This window comes from Xylocopa sonorina, chromosome 1, assembly GCF_050948175.1.
Source record: "Xylocopa sonorina isolate GNS202 chromosome 1, iyXylSono1_principal, whole genome shotgun sequence".
NCBI classification, from domain to species: domain Eukaryota; kingdom Metazoa; phylum Arthropoda; class Insecta; order Hymenoptera; family Apidae; genus Xylocopa; species Xylocopa sonorina.
This window is the reverse complement of record NC_135193.1, coordinates 11,025,180-11,044,542: the sequence shown is the minus strand read 5'-3', so window position 1 is coordinate 11,044,542 and position 19,363 is coordinate 11,025,180. Positions and strand designations below refer to the sequence as shown.

Below are 19,363 nucleotides of genomic sequence, written 5' to 3'. Positions count from 1 at the left end.
ACAGCGATAAAGTTACGCAAGGAATCCGACGAGAAACGCGTGGGTTTTTGTGTAAACGCGGTCTCACGGCCATCCTTTCGATTTATTTCCACCCTTCGCACGCGGTGCGCCGCGGTTTCGCGTTCTCCAACGCGTTTGGAGCTAATTTCATATTTCATCCATTGCTCGTTGATACGGGGAATCTCGATAAATAACAAAGGCGATAAAACACGTTCACCCGCTTAAATCGTCGATACGTGAATTTTTTTTATCCCTTCGAATCGTTCGTTTTAATGTCCCAGCTTCGTTTCGATACTTTAAACCTGTCTCCAGGGCCTTTCATCCGCGCTTGGCCCCGTGCGCTTTCGTCTAAAAATGCTAATTGCACGGATAATTTTGTACTTTGAGACTTAGTTGGGGTGGCAACTGGATCGATGATTCGGCGTACGGCGTGATTTTGAATTTTGAAAATTGGTCGAATCGAAGAGTAGAGGGAAAATTTAGAATTTCCACGTTTGTCTGTTCTTTCGAGCGTTTCCTGTTCGATTTTCCGACGTAAGTTCGCCACGAAAGCGAGTCTCTCACTTACCGTGTCTCGAGAATCGTGAAAATGAAACGGCCCGTCTGAATACTTACGCTCGAAACGAACCAGAACAGAAGTTAACTGAAATAAAACATGGGCGTGAACTGAACGCAGCAGTTTCTCTCCTTTCTAAACATACTTTTATTGTAATCGTATTGGCAAGTTGGATGGCTTACATGCTAAGAATGGCAAAAAAAAAGAAAAACGTAGAGAACATAAAAGTAGTAACGTAGTACGTGCGAGGGAGAGAGGGGAAACAGAACAGAATTGCGAAGGGATTACAAAAAAAAGGAGAAAAAAAAACGTAAAACTTGAGAGAACAATTCGTGGATAGGAGACAACGATCGATAATAGATAAATAGACTATACGATTTACTATATATTTACAAAATTAAAAAAAAAAGGGGGGAGGGTAGAAAAACGGGAAGACGAAAAACGTAGAATTCAGGAAAAAGAAAGACAGGTTATATCTGACATACTGGCTCGTTCACGTACAGCAAGACTACCTCTGCCTCGATGGCGAGAAATGTGGGCAAAAAATTGATCTAAAAAAAAAAGAATAAAAAAAATTACGAAGACATTAAAACAAACGAAACGGATAAAAGAATAAATTCAGCTGTCAATGATTTTCATCTATGTATGTACGTATTCTATTCAATGCCCACGAAATAACACTAACTCACTCATTTTAAGTCTCTCTTTTTCTCGATTCCCTGCCAGGAGACAGATGTACATCCTTCCTAAACACGATCTAGCGAAGCTAATAATAATAATGAAATGATAATGATGATAATATTAATAATAATAATAATAATAATAATAATAATAATAATAATAATAATAATAATAATAATAACATTAATATTAAATGACGGTAATAAAAAACGTAACGTAACAATATTGAAGCACCTTAATGATAGTTTAACCGCAAAGTAAAGGACGAGATGGCGTTTCTGTCACGGTGACGGGGCCGATGATCAGTGCCCTCCGTTTCTCAATTCTTTTCACTCCATATTTCACTTCCTCTTTCCTCAATTATTTCCATTTCACTGTCTCCTCGCGACGTCTAAGTTCTTCGTGATCTCGCAAAAATTTGCAACAACGTTTCGTTTCTTTACATCCTCGATTCGTACGTTCGCGATATCCTCTCTTCTTCTACTTCCGCTCGATCCTCTTCAACTTCGTCTTCGTTCACCGCGATCGATATAAGCGAGCCACGTTCGCAGCTACCGATACGATTACGGGAAGAACGCGCCGATAACGATATAAAACAAGCACGTTTGATACGTTTCGCAGACGGACGACGTGTTTCACTGGCCCCCTGTGTGTATCGACGATCCGAAGTTAAGTGAGCAAAGAAAAAAATTGAAAAAAAAAAATGAAAAACGAACATACGACTTGCCTGCGCGAAGGAAACGATGACAAAAGTATGCTCTGAGGAAAGTTCCACCCGCGTGGCGTTTTTATTTTACCAGAAGTCATTGTCAATTATGATGGGACAATTTTAAATTGGATTAGTCGAGCTTGTTTAGCGGCAATGGAACGAACCGTAATTCAAAAAGTAATGGACTTTAAATGAAGACATTTCCTTGGAAATATATATATATATGCTTCTTTTTATTTTTTTTTTTGTTTGTTTTCTTGTCAAGTTTCCTTCACGTCAGGATCGTAGTGAAAGATTCTAGCACTGTCTGGAGGCGACGGTGTGAGAACCAAGCGCGATGAGATATCTTTTACTCTAATTGGTCACGCCGTACGTCGAGAATTGCACGCTCATTGGTTTCGCCACGCGACCGTGTTCCTCTTCCTCAGATCCGTCGACGAGTTACAAAATAAGTTAGGTGTTGTTGATTTCTCTACCACTAGAAAGACTCTCTATTATATAATATATAATATAATAATTATATGTCTATGGTTACGATGCGTCTCTGATTATGTCCTCTGTAAAATATCACGTAGATGGGTATATTTTATATTTTTTCTCTTTTCTCTCATTTTCTAATAATATATAATTATATGCGTATAATAGGAGGCCATCCAAACGATCTTTTTGCTTTCTTCCTTTTTTTTTCTTTTTATTCGATCCTCACATTCTCTCTTTATCACGCAACCTGTTCGTCGTCTCGTACTTTTTAAATCTCTACATGTTCGCTCGTTCTCTCTCTCTCTCTCTCTTTTTCTCAATCTGTCTATATCTTTCATACGATGTACGTCGTGCGTCACGCATTTACACATTCACGCGAGAAATGATCATATTCCTTCTTGATTTATCTTTCTCTCTCTCTCTCTCTCTCTCTCGTTCATTCTTTCTCTCTCTATCTCTTGTTCTCTCTTTTTAATGCAGCAGTAAAATCACTAACCGGTATATATCGACGAGTCAACGCGTAAAAACGAGTGTAAGTACAACGTATTGCATTGTGATTTTGGAATTCAGCACTGTCGCTCGCGGAACAGCCGGGTCGGACGGGGTTGGCAGTGAATAAAGTTGTCCACTTTCAGCGAAAAAATGCAGCTCGAACGCAAGTCTAATATCGATGTCTGCCTATCCGCTTTTTTATAAAATCTATCGTAAAACTGAGGTAGCTCCATTGTAATCCGTAACGCGACGTCTCGTCGTAATTCTACTCGAGCGGGCGTGATGGCTCCCAAGCATTCGGAGGGATAACATATCAGACGCTTCGACACTTGTACTCGTCAAACATATGGAAACACTGTGCTCTCTTTTTTAAATCTTCTACCCGATCGATTTGCCCGAATCGTGTGAATCACTTTGAACAACGCACGCGCAATTTTTTTACTTCGAAACGCGACCGACGTCCACGAATTCTCGTTCGAATCTCCAACGCGAGACTTCTTCGACTAATTCGTCTTCCACACACCCTTCCTTCTTCTACACGTTTTATTGTATTCCCCGCCTCGGCCGGACTGTTCCGCTCAAGGTGGCAAATTCTTAAACCTATATAATCCGTGGAAGCTATATTTATTATCTCGCGCTTCTGACTATGTGTAAACCTTGTGTATATATAATTATACGGTAATATATACCCGCTACGTAGACGTATGGTTTCCACGGGACGATCTGACTCGGTCCCCCGAACATCGTAAAAGTTCACGTATGCTTTAGGTAATCATGAGCGTGAGTATAGCGCGAGAAGAAGACTGATATTTAATTAACATGGAGGTAGCTGTGGTGTTTTTCACAATCATTTCTCTTTTCCCTTCTTTTTTTTATCTTTCACCCGCGTATCCCTTATCGACGCGCGCGACTCGTGAAACAGAATTCAGCCGCTGTCAGCTGTCGCAACGACAAACCGAGGACACGGACAGTCTACATTCAATGATTTCTAAACAGGACCCAATCGTGGATACGAACGAACAAAATTTCAGATCTTTCTCAACGAACGACGGATTCGGCGGATTTCACGCTCGCACGGGACAGCTTCGATCGGTTTCACTGGGCCGCTCGTCAACTCGCGGATACAGCGCGCGCACGCCTCGCCACTTGCCAGTGTAAAATCTCGTAACAAACAAGAAACAAACAAACAAACGAAACAAAACAGAATAGACGCTGGCTCGCGAATCACTCGAGCGTCTGTTTTAACGCAAAGAATCACACCTGTAGTAGTAGTAGTAGTAGTAGTAGTAGTTGTTGTAGTAGTAGTAGTATTAGTAGCAGTAGTAGTAGTAGTAGTAGTAGTAGTAGTAGTAGTAGTAGTAATAGTAGTAGTAGTAGCAGTAGTAGTAGTAGTAGTAGTAGTAGTAGTAGTAGTAGTAGTAGTAGTAGTAGTAGTAATAGTAGCAGTAGTAGTAGTTTCTATAAGTATAGTATCACGGCCTGGCTGCTTCAGATTTCCTGAGTTTGTTATTACATTTACAACGATGCGTCGTTTAATCGTGCCGGTGTTCGAGTATCCGAGATGGCAGCTCGCTACCCTCCTCGCGGAATGGAAAAAGAAGAAACGTCGCCGTATTCGTCGAAGGCTGACGCACGACGGGATACTATCGTCGACTACCAATTGCTGTCATTTCATGAGTAGAGAACGGAAGAGCACCGTGAAATTTCGATCTATTATCATCCAATTACGACGATCATTGGCAGTCTCCACGAATACCCGTTTATACTAGTCGGACACGACGATCCACGATTACCCGCCACGATTATTTTCTCCATCGCGAGCGAAATCGCTGGCCAGGTTCTCGAGACCCGATCGAAGGCCTTATGGGTCGTTTTTATTTCGTTACCAAGAGTATTCCGCCGCCCCCTCCCCAGGCGAGGGATGCTTATTTGCATTCTCCCCAAGGAGCCGAGCGAACCTTTCGACTGGCAGACAATTCGCGAAAGGCTTAGCCGCGTTTACGACGTCGTTAATCCGTCTTTACAATCAACCGTAAAGCCGCGCGGGGGTGAGCGCACTCGTACGATTCGGCCTTTACGAGCACCGACACGCACGCTAGTTTATTATTGTCGATTTACCGAGAGAACCGCGCGCGTTCACCGTTCCCGATGTCGTCGACGAGGAGTTTTCTGTCGTGCGCCAGCCACGGCTCTTCCTTCGACTCTAACGCTGAACAAACAATTTTGCTTCTTATCTCATCGAATCGTCCTTAATCCTTAAACGTTCACCGATCCCTATCCTGGCGACGATCAGAAATCGTGAACATTTAATGTCGCCGGACGATTTTCGATCGTTCGCGAGTTAACAATTGTTTCGTACTGTTGTTCCTTCCGACTGTTCTCACCCGCGTGATATCCGCGATGGCTGCGAACTTGCGCACGTTCGTTCCTTTCTCATTCGCGCGAGGTAATCGATAGAACTATGTTCGATCATTCCGTACGGGGAGCGTTTTTTCGTGGTAACACGCACACGATTGTCTCTCTAACAACTATTGCAATACTGTAGTTGGTGGTATTTCTATTCCAAGTGACTATTGCGAACTATGTTCAACGGACTATTTAACCTGGGGATATACACCCGACTGAGGGGCGAGGGGGGGCTTATTGGGGTGGCAGGGTGCTCTCGTAGGGGTCGGGGGCGTTCGTGTAAAAATATTTAATATGTATATGTACATCTCGTATATACATACAATATACCTCTGTGTCTGTATACACATATATATAATATATATATATAATATATAGCTATATAAATACTGTCGTAGAAAACTATGATCTGCAGGGTGGGGCGTGAATCTGTCACTCTGAAGAGGAGACGAACGCACCCGGCCAACCCTCTTTTAACTATAATGCTGTAATGCTGCCTGTACATGTGATAGTGTATTTTCGACGTGTATACGTGTGTACGTGTGCTGTGTATGCGTCCGTATGTGTAACGTACATTACGCGACAATTACATCGAAGTAACTATCGCTCCTATTCGTACAGTTAAAAAAAAAAAACAGAAAAAGAAAACGAAAATCGACGACGAAACAAAAAAACTAATGAAAATACGAAGAAGAAAGTCTATCGACGAGATCACTGTGTTGTTCATCAACTTTGCACGCGGTCGAACGATCGCGTGAACGATTCGTTGATCGTCATGGGAGGGATGAAATAACGGGGGTTGCGACAGATTCTGCGCGGCCTTTCCTCCTGGTCGGTCGGTGACCGGAAAGGGAGAAACAATCGAACGAAAGTAAAAAAAGAAACTAAAAGTCTTGAAACGCGTCGCGTTCGATTTAAGTGTATTCACAAATGGCACAAAAGGAAAACGAGCGACTCGATTTCCCATTTCATTCTCATCGTCCTTTAAATTTCACGGGCAGACGATTGTTACAAACGTGTTCAACGATACTTGGAAAACCCCTTTTAGCTTCCTCCTTCGATCATTGTCTGTTGTTTCCTAATTTATTCTCTTCCTTTTCAAGATTCTCATCTCCTCTCGCGGATAAATTTGTACTTTGCGAAGAATTTTCCTTATTTTACTTTTTCCTTTTTATTCCGTTTTCTTCAACCGGATTTCAGTTTACCCCCCTTTTGTTTTTTGTCCCGCGACACGATCGCGCTTGATCTGTTAACATTTATAGAGAGCTTATTCAAGGCAAGAAGTGGTTCCTTTGTACCGATTAGACCTGGTCTCGCGTCTCGATCGATCATTCCCGCATTCTCTCCTTCGATCCGACAGAAAAAAGAAGAAACGTCTAGTCTATCTACGAAGCTTCCCAGTAACTTCGCGGTCTCGCGACGACTCGTGGATCCGTCTGCGGGAAACGAGCGATTAAAAAACATCTCGCTGCTTCGTAAGCAAGCGTTTAAAAACAGCGCGCTCGGAGGACTCGCGATAAAAATTGCCGAACGAATCGATTAGCTTCCGTGGCCTCCTCGCGCGATTCGTATACAAGTGTTCCGATCGTATACAAATACCCTCGCGTTATGTACAATATAAGGTTTAAAAAGTTGGAGAGAATTTCCCCCGTCCCGAACCTTCTCTCTTGATAAGAATCTGACAATTCGTCAACGTCCATCCAGCACGTGTTCGCGTAATTATTGTCTCGGATAAAAATTATCTCTCGTCGGATACAGCTTAAGTCACTAATGCACGGCTCGAAGATTGATGCGAGGAAGGGGCGAGACGGACGCTCGAATGGCTCGCCGAAAAAATTCTCTCGTCTCGCGCACGATCCACGGTCGATCGTCAATTTAGATTTCCCGAATCTACGTACAACTCCTCCTTCCCACTTATCTATTTTGGACGTATCGTAATCGCACGTGATACACGGAAAGTTTTGCGTATCGCTCGTGAACAACGTATCCCTTGATCGTCGGCGGTTGAGACAAAGTCACTGAGAGTGCCTCTGTTCCATCGATAAAATGCTCTTACAGGCTAAGATTGGGTTAGTATACTCCGAGTATTGTGTACAACCTACTAAACCTAGGCGAAGAAACGAAAAAAAAAAAAAAACGAGAAACAGGGGAAAAGTAGGTGTCCAACCTGGATGGTTCGTCGTTAAGTCGTCAGCCATAATTGATTTTCTCGCTTGCACCGCTGTCATTCGTATTACTCTTTCTCTCTGCTCTCCACGCACACTCGCGCCAGAACCAGAAACAAAAAAAGAAACGTAAAAAAAAACAAAAAAAGAACGGGACGAAATATAATAATCATTATCATAAAGAACGTGAAACGGAAGATTATCCTTCGTTCAAACCGCGCTGCGCCACTACGTATTGCTAAGTTTCTTTTCTCTCCTAGGCATATCTAATTACGTGTATATATATATAATATTTATATATATAATATGTGTATTCTCAAGGTATACCGCAAATCAAAGTAGCTCGTGTATGTATTCAATTAGTAGGAACCATTTTATTATTATACTTCTCGAGCCTGGACACGAAATCGCACGCGGCAGTTGCGATCTACGAGCTCGAATCTGCCTCTTCTTCGACGAGACGATCGCTCGAAGAACGAGAATCACGTTCAGAGAAATTTACGAATGGTAATTTACGAAAATCAAGTGTGATCAGAGCGACTCGAATGGACAAAACTGTAGTCGAGCTATAAAAGGATGAAATAAGGAATGAGACGTTAACCGAGAGGTATAATTAACATGAACTATGAGGGAGATCGTTGATCGAGATGACTCACGGCTAACGACAAGCTTAAGAATGCGGAATAACACCCATGAATGCTCCAGAAGGAGCGAAACGAGCGAGAAAAACCAAAGATCCCTCGTGGTTCTCGGTCTAACCGCGACTCTTGTCGTTCCCCTCGCGTCCCTCTCCTTTCCTCTCATTATTTTTCTTCTTTTTTACTCTTCAGAAGTAGAAAAATGAAACTGCACGAGCAGCTAATCGTTAGAAGACGAGAAGGTTTTGTCTGCGATTAGAAAGTCGTGCGAATCCCTCAAAAGAGGAGACAGGGAAAATCGTCGAAGCCGAAAAAGAACTTAAGTACTAGGAAAGGTCATGGCAAGCCCTGGGGTGAATTTTCATTTTCTTCATTCGTTCGATCGACGAGGACAGTCGAATAAAAGAGAAAAAAATATGAAGATGGAAAATGCACGAGTTGACGAAGGGAACGACAAGGGCTCGCGTTATCTCGGATTCTCTCTAAGTCGAGGCTTTTTCGAAGTTCGCGCGCTACTTCGCCTAATTCCGTTTTCAGAACCGAGCAAAACACCGTCTCGAGCATCGAACAAGAAACATTTCACGTCATTTACTTGTTCCGATTTATCGGGAATCCCGATGGAACGCCACTTATCGCATTACCGTAACAACGACACTTTTTACCCCTCGTTCTTTCGGAATTACTTGAGAGAACGCAAACGAACGTTCTCTTTTTCCATCGAATTAAATCGCTAGAAAGATTTCCAGCTCGACGATCGACACGACGAGTCGCCCGGTTCTCGTTCCATTTTACGTCCCGTTTCTACTTCCCTACGATAAAACGAGTAAGACAATCAACAATCGCGATAATCCTCGCGCACCTAGCGCAACTTCTTAATTGGCGCGATACGACCGCGTAATTCCTGTGTCTCACATCTCGTGTACGTAAACGCGTGTCGTTACCGTACGCGAAAAAATGGTACGGTGCGAGCACGTGGTTTTATGTACGTAATGCCGTGGGTGTCGGTGTACGCGTGTCCGTGTCCGTGTGTCTATGTACCGTGAGCGTATATTTTTCGAAAGTGCACGCGTCTAAAAAATACAGGGGGTGCTAACCCTAGCCGCTACACGTATCCATTTCTACTCGTTACTTTAAATGTGTTCTTCCTCACCGTTTCATTACGCGTGTTCGTGTACTTACGTACGTGTCGTGGTACACTAACTTCTCTATAAATCTAGACAATATATATTTTTCCTCAACATTCATATATAATAATAATAATAATAATAATATAATAATAATAATAATATAATAATAATATCTTTTCGGGAGTCGCGTGTTCGCGACGGTCACCGTTCACTTTTTTTCTTTCTTTCTTTCTCTTAAATCTTTCGGAAATAAAAAGAATTAAACAGTTGCCTCGCCGCCGCCTGGCTTCTCGGTTCGCTCTCGCGGCGATCGAGAAGTCGCCCCGATTCTCTAGAAGCAATCGTTCGATCCGTGAACGACGTAACCGCAACATTTTTCTATCATTTCTCGTAACGTGACTAAAATCGACGATACATTCGTTCACGTCTGTGATCGTCCCTCTCCCTTTCTCTCTTTCTCTCTCTCTCTCTCTCTTTGTCCTTTCTTCTGCTTAAACTTTTTCTTCGTCCATGAGATTCGTCTTGGTCTGTCCTATCACTTATCGTTTATCGTGTTCACTGAGGTAGACAGATGGAATATTTTAAACGGGGTAAAAACTGTATACGCGCGTAGATGTGTGTCTGTGTGTGTGTATATATATATGTATGTATGTATGTATATGGTACGTGTGGATGCGGTTCGATATGGGCGTTTCGCGAGCGTAGCGAAGGAGGGACTCGTTTCTACGACCGATCTGAAATCGGGCCTGCGTGTGTATTATGATAAACGTGTGTATACTCGAACGTGTGATCGGTATATAATGACTTCGTTCTCTCATCCTCTTTCTTCTTCGATCTTTGGGAACAAAAATTCTATCTCTCTCGCAACAAAAAGAAAACAGGAGGTTAAGTCTCTACTGAGGTAGTGGATGGATTTGACTGCCAACGAAGAGAAGCGCGGGTTCGAGGACCCGGCCGAGTCTCGCGAACACGCGCGTCTCTCTCGAAAAGCGGTTTCCTAATCGGGTGACCTGTGTCAACGAGCTCTGGGGCCGGTGGTTACCGCGATTCCCCTGCCTATTCGGCCTATTCAGCTTTAACGGCACCGATCTCCGGCTCCTCGTTCTCGCTGAAATCGTCCTCCTCGCCGGCGGACGACTCCCCCTCTTCCATCAGTCCGCCGTGCCTGTCCTGCAACAAGTCCGGGCGATCGTCGTGCACACCAGGCACGCGGCCCTCGTCTCTGCCGATCATCGGGTAATCCTCGATCCCGTGGCCGCACAGCTTGTCCAGCGTGGTCATGTGCGCCACCTTGGCAGCGTGTGCAGCCGCGACCGCCGCCGCCTGCTCCGGCCTCAGGCCCATCGTCGTGAAACCGGAGTTCTCCGCGATAAGCTGCAAGTAAGTGTCCAGGATCGCGGAACCCGTCGCACTGGCGTTGTGGTGGCTCGGATGGAGGTGTCCAGAGGGATGGAGGGGCGCGGTGTTCGGCTCGCGGGTACCGTGCATCGTGTCCAAGGACTTGGCCGCGATCACGGTCGCCGTCGAGTTCTTGGTGCTGGTGCCGCTGTTGCTGCCGGTCACTTTGGTGATCACAGTGTTGTTGTTGGGCGTGGGCGAGCCGTACCTGAGGCTTAACGGCAACGTGAGGTCCTCCGGGTCGTCGCCGCCGCATACGCTGCTGCCAGCCTCGGAGGGCGCGCCGCCGCGTAGTATCTCCAGCTTCATGTCGCCCCTTCTAGGCCCCGTGGGGCTCCCGCGGGCTCGCAACTCGGCCGGACTCACCTTGACACCTGCCTTGGCCAACAGACGCGACGCCAACTCGGGATCGAACGGGCTGGGCATCGGTAGCACCGGCAGATCCTTGGTGCTGATACCGCGATGCTGCCTGGACATATGGGAGTGTAACGAGTTCCTCGATTTCGCCACGGTCCCGCATAGGACGCAACGGTAGCCAGGGCAGACCGTGTGCTTATCTTCCAGGTGGGTGCGCAACGTGTGGGCGGATCGATAGATCTTCCCGCACTTGGGGCAGGGACGTGGATCTGTGGCGCGTACCCGTATCATGTCCAAACTGCGGCGGGCTACTGAAAAAAGAAGAGAAACAAAATGGCTGATGAAGGCGAGTTTCCCGTGGCGGAGGTCGCGGTAGTCGCGGTGGTCTTGGTAGAAGTGGCGAATTAAGTGGATAGAAGAGTCCTGGATGAGAATCGTGGAAAGTAAGACGAGAGATTAAAAGTAAAGAAAGTGAACGACCAGAGAATTGAGAACTTGGACGTTGATAGAAATAAATGGATCTAGAACTAAAGAGCTACTTCGTCGTGGAACCGCTGGCTAGAGCCGAGCGACAAAGGTGAATCCGTGGAACTGAGATTGACGATGACCAGGTTCTTTGAATACCTTTTATTGTACAAAGCATTACTTAAATAGTATATACTTCATTTCGTGTGTCTTACGTAGAATCTTACGTTAGCTAGTGTCTGCTAAAATAGTGCGTATGATGCTCTATACATTGTCCGTGGCACGAGCTGTCGCTTGTGAGAGCGATGTTTCGATCGAGCGAAGTCTGTTTTTTTTTTTTTTTTTTTTTTTTTTTCAAAGCAAGATCGCGTGGGAGAATTTTTCCATGTCTGTCGGTAAAATGAGTAGAACGTTCGAAGCTAGCCTGAATAATCGCGACGCGTCAAGAACGGGGATCGTTTCCTCTTCGTTAGTATCACTCGCGCGACCAACAACTCGTGCACGCGAATATATAATATATTTATATATTTATATATTTCCTCGTTATTTTAATCGCAGCGTATCCTCTAGTAACTATCGTACATCGTATGTCGAAGAGAACTTAACCTGTCTAGATAATATTCTTCACCTAAGGAATACTGACGAAAAAACAGAAGGCTGTAGAAAAATAAGGCTAGGCGCTGTTCGAATCGACTATTCATCATCGTGTGCTGGTCGATCGTTTCTCCGACGTTCGCTCGCGCGTTACACGTCTGTCGTTTAATATATATTTATATATTTAATATATGTTTCTCTACGCGTGTGTTACGTGTACGTGTGTATCTATGTTCGTGTGTCTGTACGTCCTGTGAAATACGCTTTATTAATATTGCATCGCGTTTCTTCGGATAACGATTACGGAAGCATCGCAAAGTTAGTCTCGATTAATCGATACACTCTACATTCCTGCCATTGTCCGGCTACCTTTTCACCGCCTGAAATAATTTCCACCAATTCTCATCGCTACGTTATAAATTCGACTACGTCCCGCACGCGTCTGAAGACCCCTGGACTCGTTTCCCTACGCTCGTCCTTAAAAACTACGCTCGTTAACGTAAGGCTGGCTTACTCAGCTTTAGAGGAACATTGTTTTCTCTTGTTTAAGATACGTTAACCTAAAACGTTATTTTATGTATCGTCGTCGACATCGTAGTCTTACAATCAACGTCGACTTCACTTTTTTTTACACGATCTCTATTTGTCTGACTACGGTTTTTATCATTGTTTTTTTTTCTCTCAGGCTCTACTAGAAATACTGCTTCGTACATTATTCTTTTTTTTTTTATACAAAATCAACTCTTTCTCTCTCTTCTATATATATATATAGATTTACTCTTTATATATAGATATATTCTCTCTATATTTATATTTTTATATATATATTTATATATATATATAATATATTCCTTCTCTTCATTTTTTTTTTATATATATATAATAATAATCTCCCGAATATATTTACAAAATGTGCGCTTCTCCAGTGGACATTAATTGTCAGGAAGGGAGGTGGGCGCTTGTGCGACGTCTCGAGAATAAAGCACTAAAAAGGGACAATCATCCTCGGCGTAATTCGCCCTGAAATCGTTCTCGACCCTCCTCCCCTCCTCCCCAACCCCCCTCTATCCGGTACCGATGGTATACTTACATTCAACCAGCTCGTAATTTCACGTATACAACCCCTTCGAACGTTTATAGACTCTGGCACGCGAGACCTTTTCGTCGAAACGCACCCTCTCCGACGCGTGTCCGAGAAACGATATCGAGTCACGTGCGTGCGATCGATACGCGAGAGAAGAATCGAGGAAAGAGAAAGAAAAAAAAAAAAGAACACACAGAAAGTAAAAGGAACGCGCGAACGGGTATCAAAGAAACGTAACGGCGAGAACCGAACGAGAATGAGTCGAACGACAAACGGAAAACGGAGAACGACGTCGATCTCTAAAGAAAAAGTGTGAAGATAATAGAAAAAAGAAAACGGGGACCGACTACGCGGATCCAAGGTAACCGAGAGAGTTGCCGAGCGCCCGTCCTACGCCTCTCTATCAGACGTAAGTCCACCTCAGCGTCTTAATCTGATCCCATTGCACCGGATGCTTCAAACGCATATGGTTCCTCACGCTGTTGGGGTGAGAAAAGGTTTTGGCGCAAGAGGCAACGGGACAGGTGGGCGAGTCGCGTGGATAATGATGCTCCAAGTGAGCCCTCATAGTGCTGATGTCCTGCAACGTCCTACAACAAAGGGGACACTTGTAACCGTGCTGTTGATGATGATCACGGATCATCTTCTGTTGCCTGTAGTCAGCCGGGTTCCGTTGATACTTGGTCGTGGTCGTGTTCGTGGTCGATGCCGTGGTCGTCGATGACTGCTCTTGTTGTTGCTGCTGCTGCTGCTGCTGTTGCTGCTGCTGCTGGTCGTCTTCCTGAACCGCCTGACGATGGTGATGGTGAGGAGGAGGAACGGATAGTGGATGATGATGACGATGCCGATGATGTTGCTGGTGATGGCTGTGGTGGTGGTGGTAAGCCGCGCCCTCTGCCTCATCGAGCCCGTGATCTGCAACCACCACCACACCAACGTTACCACCAGCCACCACCACCGTAAACCCAAACCCAACCCCTAATAAAAACAGAGAGTATACCAAAGCACGCGAATCTATGACTCCCACCCTCTAACCCCTTTCGCCGCCCCCGTAGGTCCCCCGCCCCCTCAGATTGATTCATGCGGAATATCTAGAGAGGTTACATCTCCCGCAAATGGTTAACGGTTACCGGTATATCTGGCGGATCGCTAATTGCTCTCTCTCTGCTCGATATCGCGCGCAATTGGCAGACAGAGGACCGCGCGGAATTCGCGCAATCATCGCGTAAATCGAATACTGAAGGGAGGAGAGATGCTTGAACGTGTCCCGGCAGAATCTCACGTGCCAGATTATTACAGGAAAGCGTTCGATTCTCTCTCGCTCTCGCTCTCTCTCTTTCTCTCTCTCTCTCTCTCTGTGGATATTACGTGTATGCGTGGGGTGGCTGAACGCGACGCTCCCCCCCGGATATTATAGTCCCTAGGCTAAAAATCAGACTCGCGTTTCGGCTCGAAGGTGGCGGAGGTGTGTAAGCGTTTCGTTAAAACACGTTACTCAACAAAATACCTTTGCTCCTTCCTCGACAACGTTTCGGTACCATGCGAAACTTCATCGCACTTGCCAAAGATCTTACCGCGTTTATCGTACCATGCCCCGTGCGTACCCTCTTCTCTCGACACATATACACATATACATACGACAACGCGTGTACGTGGAACGTAAAGCGTGTCCCCCGTTACACTTAAGAAAAAAAAGAAAAAAAAGAAAAAGAAATCTCTCGTTAACCCTTCCGATTATCGAGCGAGGATCCTCCGTTATCGGTTCGTCTGCCATCGTTTAAACTCTGTAGAAAATAGGAATCTGAACGTGACCTCGTTGATACAGGCGGCCACACCTCGAACGTCACTCGTCCATACCGTTTTTAACTTCCCCCGTCGACGACGTATAAATACGAACCGGGCCGCAACCCGGGTCGTCCCATTTCCACGGATATCCTCCCGTCCGTAAAAATAACGCGTCGACGATTTTGACCAAACCCGACGATATCCAACGTGGCTACGTACGTACGTGTAAACCGTCTCTACCGTGGATATAGGATATACAATATACGAAGAGTGAAAAGGGGTGATCAACGGAGAAAATCCGGAATCCGGATAGCAGGGCGACTAAGACCATCCTGTATCGACGAGAGCCCGCAGGAGAGGAACCCCCGACTTCATCTGGTCGCGGATCGCCTCTTGCGGGTGTTGTTCAAGGTGAACGGGACGGCAGACGAAGAGGACCGTACTCATGGCAACGAGGAGGACGAAGAGGGCGACTGATGCTGTTGTTGTTGTTGTTGCTGCTGCTGATTCGGATTGTTCAGGCTCGGCCGTTGGTGTATCCCGTGCGCCTGTAGCTGGTGATTGATCAGGTAGTGCTTGGTCTTGCACCGTTTCCCGCACACGTTGCACTGCGGCCACGTCTCCGGCGGGGGCCAATTCGAGTGGACATTTTTCACGTGTTGCCGAAGGTTGCTCGGCGACGAGTAGCTCCTGCCGCAGTAACGGCATAGGGGCCTAGCATCGTCGTGGCGCAGTGCCGCAGTGTAGAGTCTCGCGAAATTCTCCACGGCTTGCGTAGTTTCGCTGGCGGCCGCAGCCACCGCCGCCATCGCGGCTTCCTCCCTCTTCGGCATCACCGATCCTACAACCAGGACGTGCCCGTCAGTTGATTCTGTCGCCTTTCTCTCTCTTTCGTTACTTTCTCTCTCTCTCTCTCTCTCTCTCTCGCTCTCTCTCTTTGTCATCCATTTGTACTTTTTCTAGTCTCCGTCCAACACATGCTCTCCGCAACGCACACATAATCTCGTACACAGTCGTACAAACACATTAGGCCTTTCTGTCCACCGACACACATCCACCCACGCAGCAGTAACACACGCCTCTCACACGAGACCCTTTCCTTGTTCTTTCTCTCTCTCCCTCTCTCTCTCTCTCTCTCTCTCTCTCTCTCTTCCTCTCAACGGTTTAATGTTCTCTCACTTTCTCTCTCGATCGTGCTCCACACCCTCGAGCCACACACTATCGTACCCGATCGATCTATCTTCTTCCTCTCTTTCTCAGCCACACACTGCGCTCCATGCACACACACTCTCATACCTGGACACACACGCACGCAGGCTACTCTCGTACTCTCAAGGCATGCCCGGTTGTAGGATGTTTGGTGTGTTGTTGTTGTTGTTGTCGATGTTGATGTCGATGATGTTGTAGCCGTCGACAGTTCATTTCGTTTTAACAAATTAACGTATATATATATGCCATCACGTCGATTCGTAGCGAAACACGCGCGTAGATCACGCTAGGTGGAGCTGCCTACGCGTGTACCCTGTGCGATCCCTTCCTTCGGATTCTAGAGCCTCTTAACATCGAAATCGAATCATCGCCCCGTCGTTTACTCCCCTTTTCGTTGCCTCTGATCAACTCCAGTTGCGTCTCGAACGTATTCGATTCGGATTCTGTCCGATTTTCAGTCACAGGGGACGTTCGCCAGAAGTGCCTTCACGAGGCCACGCTTCTTCGAGAATAGCTTAGATGGTGGCTTCGATGAAATGGTAGAAGAGAATCGTACAATCCGCCACAACGAGCATCGTCGCCACCTTCGTCCTCGTACGCTTCAAGCTCTCGATGACAGAGAGAGAGTGAGAGAGAGAGAGAGAAAGAGAGAGAGAGAGAGAAGAAAAGAGAGAAAATAGAAAGAGAGAAATAAAAGAGCAAAGAAAAAAAACAACAGTGACAGACAAAAATTCAGATGAAAGGAAGTTCCAAGATTTAAGAAATGTGATAAGTGGAGCCGGAAGATAGGGTGGAGCCGTTAGACAAGAAAGCAAGAGTACGAGGAAGAGGAAGATGGTGTACCTAGAAAGGTGGAGACAGTCGGAAAGAGAGAGAGAGAGAGAGAGAGAGTGAGAGAGTGAGCGAACTACGTAAGAACCCTCGTATTGATCCACCCTCTACGGCTCGTTACGACTATCTTTCCTACGAATCTCTAAGCAAAAGGCCTCTCCCACTTTCGTGCACGTCTCATTACGTAAAAGGAGAAGGAGGATATACAGGCGCGGCGTGACAGGTATCCGCCTTCGAAATCGTCTTCCGTAAGCTTCGCCACCCCTCTCGATCCGTCGCACCGCCGTCGGACGATCTCATCCGTGGAAACGCGCGCGCGGAGGGGGATGATTGCCTGCACCGATCCATCGACGCCACGGGGTAAAGTCCGCGTTTAATTTACGAGTGTGTACACGTCGTTCGTCCGCGAGCCGGTCGAATCAGCCTGGATAAGGATTAATTTTTGCCCGACGCGTGAAATATAGCCCCGGATAAGAAGCCTCGCGCGGCGAGGGGCGGCGGAAGCGGGGCGCCGGGTCACGACGCGTAGAGAGCGCGGCGCAGCTTCTGATTTACAGCGGCGTGACGAGCCGATTTATTAGAATTACGCGAACGGTGCACGCGGCAGGCCGCGGGAAACCGTATTCAACGATGATTTACGTATCGACCACGCCGTGATTCGCGTGGAATTAGGGTCGCGCACGCCCCAGCCTCGAATCCTTCCCATCGTACCCGCTCGTTATCGCTCGCGAGAGCAAACTCGCCGAACGGCCCAATAAAAGTGGCACCTGTGCCCCAAATATTTGCAACGCGACGAAAACCGACGTTAATATCCCCGATCGTTCTCGACTCGTTACAGGGAGCAGAGTCCCGTCACGAACGGTTGGCGTCGAGGGGTTGGAGGGATTGGACCGAGCGTACGTCGGTTGGCGATAAGGAAACTTTTTCTACGACGGGTGGAATCACGTAAGATAGTCGGCTGAGTAATTGTACCAGCGGAGTTCGATCGATTAGGGTCGGAAGTGTACGTGCGCGGTTGATTACAACGGGCCTCCGAGCCGATCGGTCGGAAGAGAGTGATAGAACGTCGGGGAACGATGGTAGACGGGGTGGAACGTCCAGCCGGAAGAGAAAATACGGGGGACGTGGGGGGAGGAGCGGTCGTGTGACAGAAGCATCACGAAAGTGGTATGAAATATAGACGCGTGATGGGCAAGTACAGGATGCTCCTAAAGCGGTGGAGTCCAGTTTTGAAACTGCTGAAAGAACCAGCGATCTGAAAATGTCGCCTCACCATCGAGATTCGGAGATCGATTCCACTCTCGAAACGGCGAGAGAACCGCGTCTTCGTTAAGAGATCGAGGAAGCTCTTTGCTGTAATTTTTGAAACATCCTGTACACCCGACCAGACAGCAAGAGCTACAGGGACGATGGATAAGTATCGGTGAAAGAACGAAGTTTAAAAGAGTAAAGAAGCCAGGCTGGAATAAGGAACATCCAATAGAGAAGGTAACTCGGGGAAATAATAAATCAGAGAGATCGGCAGCAAGAGAAATAAAGGCAGACGAACAAGGGCAACGTTCTACTTTTAGAGGGAACCAGGTAAAAAAATTGGAGAAAAATGAAAAGCGACGTTGAGGCACGGCGGATGGTAGCTCGACAAAAGAAGAAAGAGGACGGGATGCCGAGTGACAGGATTATGAAATGAATGCAGAGAGACTGTGGGGAAGAGCAGGCGAAGAAGAAAGGAAGGAAGGAAGGAAGGAAGGAAGGAAGGAAGGAATGCTGTTGTCGAGGAAGGAGGTTCGGTAGCGAGGCTGGGATGATTGCGCCAGTCCATTAGCGGCGTCGCTCCGACGAATTGCGCTGCATTAACGAGGACTCGCTTCTCAAGAAGCAGTCGGCACGCTGATTGGCTGAAGGGAAACCCCGAAGATCGATGTCTTCGTCTTTCCGGCGAACTTCTTCGCCCGTCTGCCTCGTCTTACGCAACGAAGTATCTTGAAAACGTCGATCCCGCGAACAACCATCGAGGGTATCGACGGGGAAGGTATTCGTGTGCTTTTCTATTTCAAGGAACATCTCCTGGCCAGAGGAGACCGTTCATCTCTCTGGTCGGCTCTCTGACACGAATCAGACCTGGATCCTTTCAATCATGTCGACCATTGACTCCCTGGGGAACTAATCAGGGGAGGAAGGTCACTGTGGCTTCCCATCGCAAAGATGTACGGGATGGGTGGATCGTTTCCTTGGCTCTCGAGCAATCGAGCTTCAAGCCAGCAGAAAATTCCTTCGGTAATGCGTCCAAGGCGATAATATCTATTTCGAGGCTGGAGTTCTTTCCGTGTACCTCTCTGGGAGGAGGCGTTTCTTTTCCTCTTTTTTCCTCTCGGTATTAAAATCCCAC

The 19,363-nt window shown here is 46.5% G+C and overlaps 1 protein-coding gene across 9 annotated transcripts in view; it reads right to left on the bottom strand.

Moving 5' to 3' along the window:
• Positions 1-648: 648 nt before the first annotated feature.
• The window catches only part of LOC143430277 (protein abrupt), a 64,329-nt gene continuing 45,614 nt past the window's right edge, over positions 649-19,363 (bottom strand). For 4 of the 9 annotated variants that reach the window (XM_076906400.1, XM_076906389.1, XM_076906381.1 and 1 more), the window contains exon 8: positions 10,320-11,320. In XM_076906400.1, coding sequence (XP_076762515.1) covers positions 10,320-11,320 — 1,001 coding nt within the window. Of the gene's footprint in view, positions 1,108-10,319; positions 11,321-13,481; positions 14,068-15,260; positions 15,779-19,363 lie in introns of those variants that run through there. The other 5 variants (XM_076906457.1, XM_076906467.1, XM_076906419.1 and 2 more) reach the window with 5 other exon arrangements.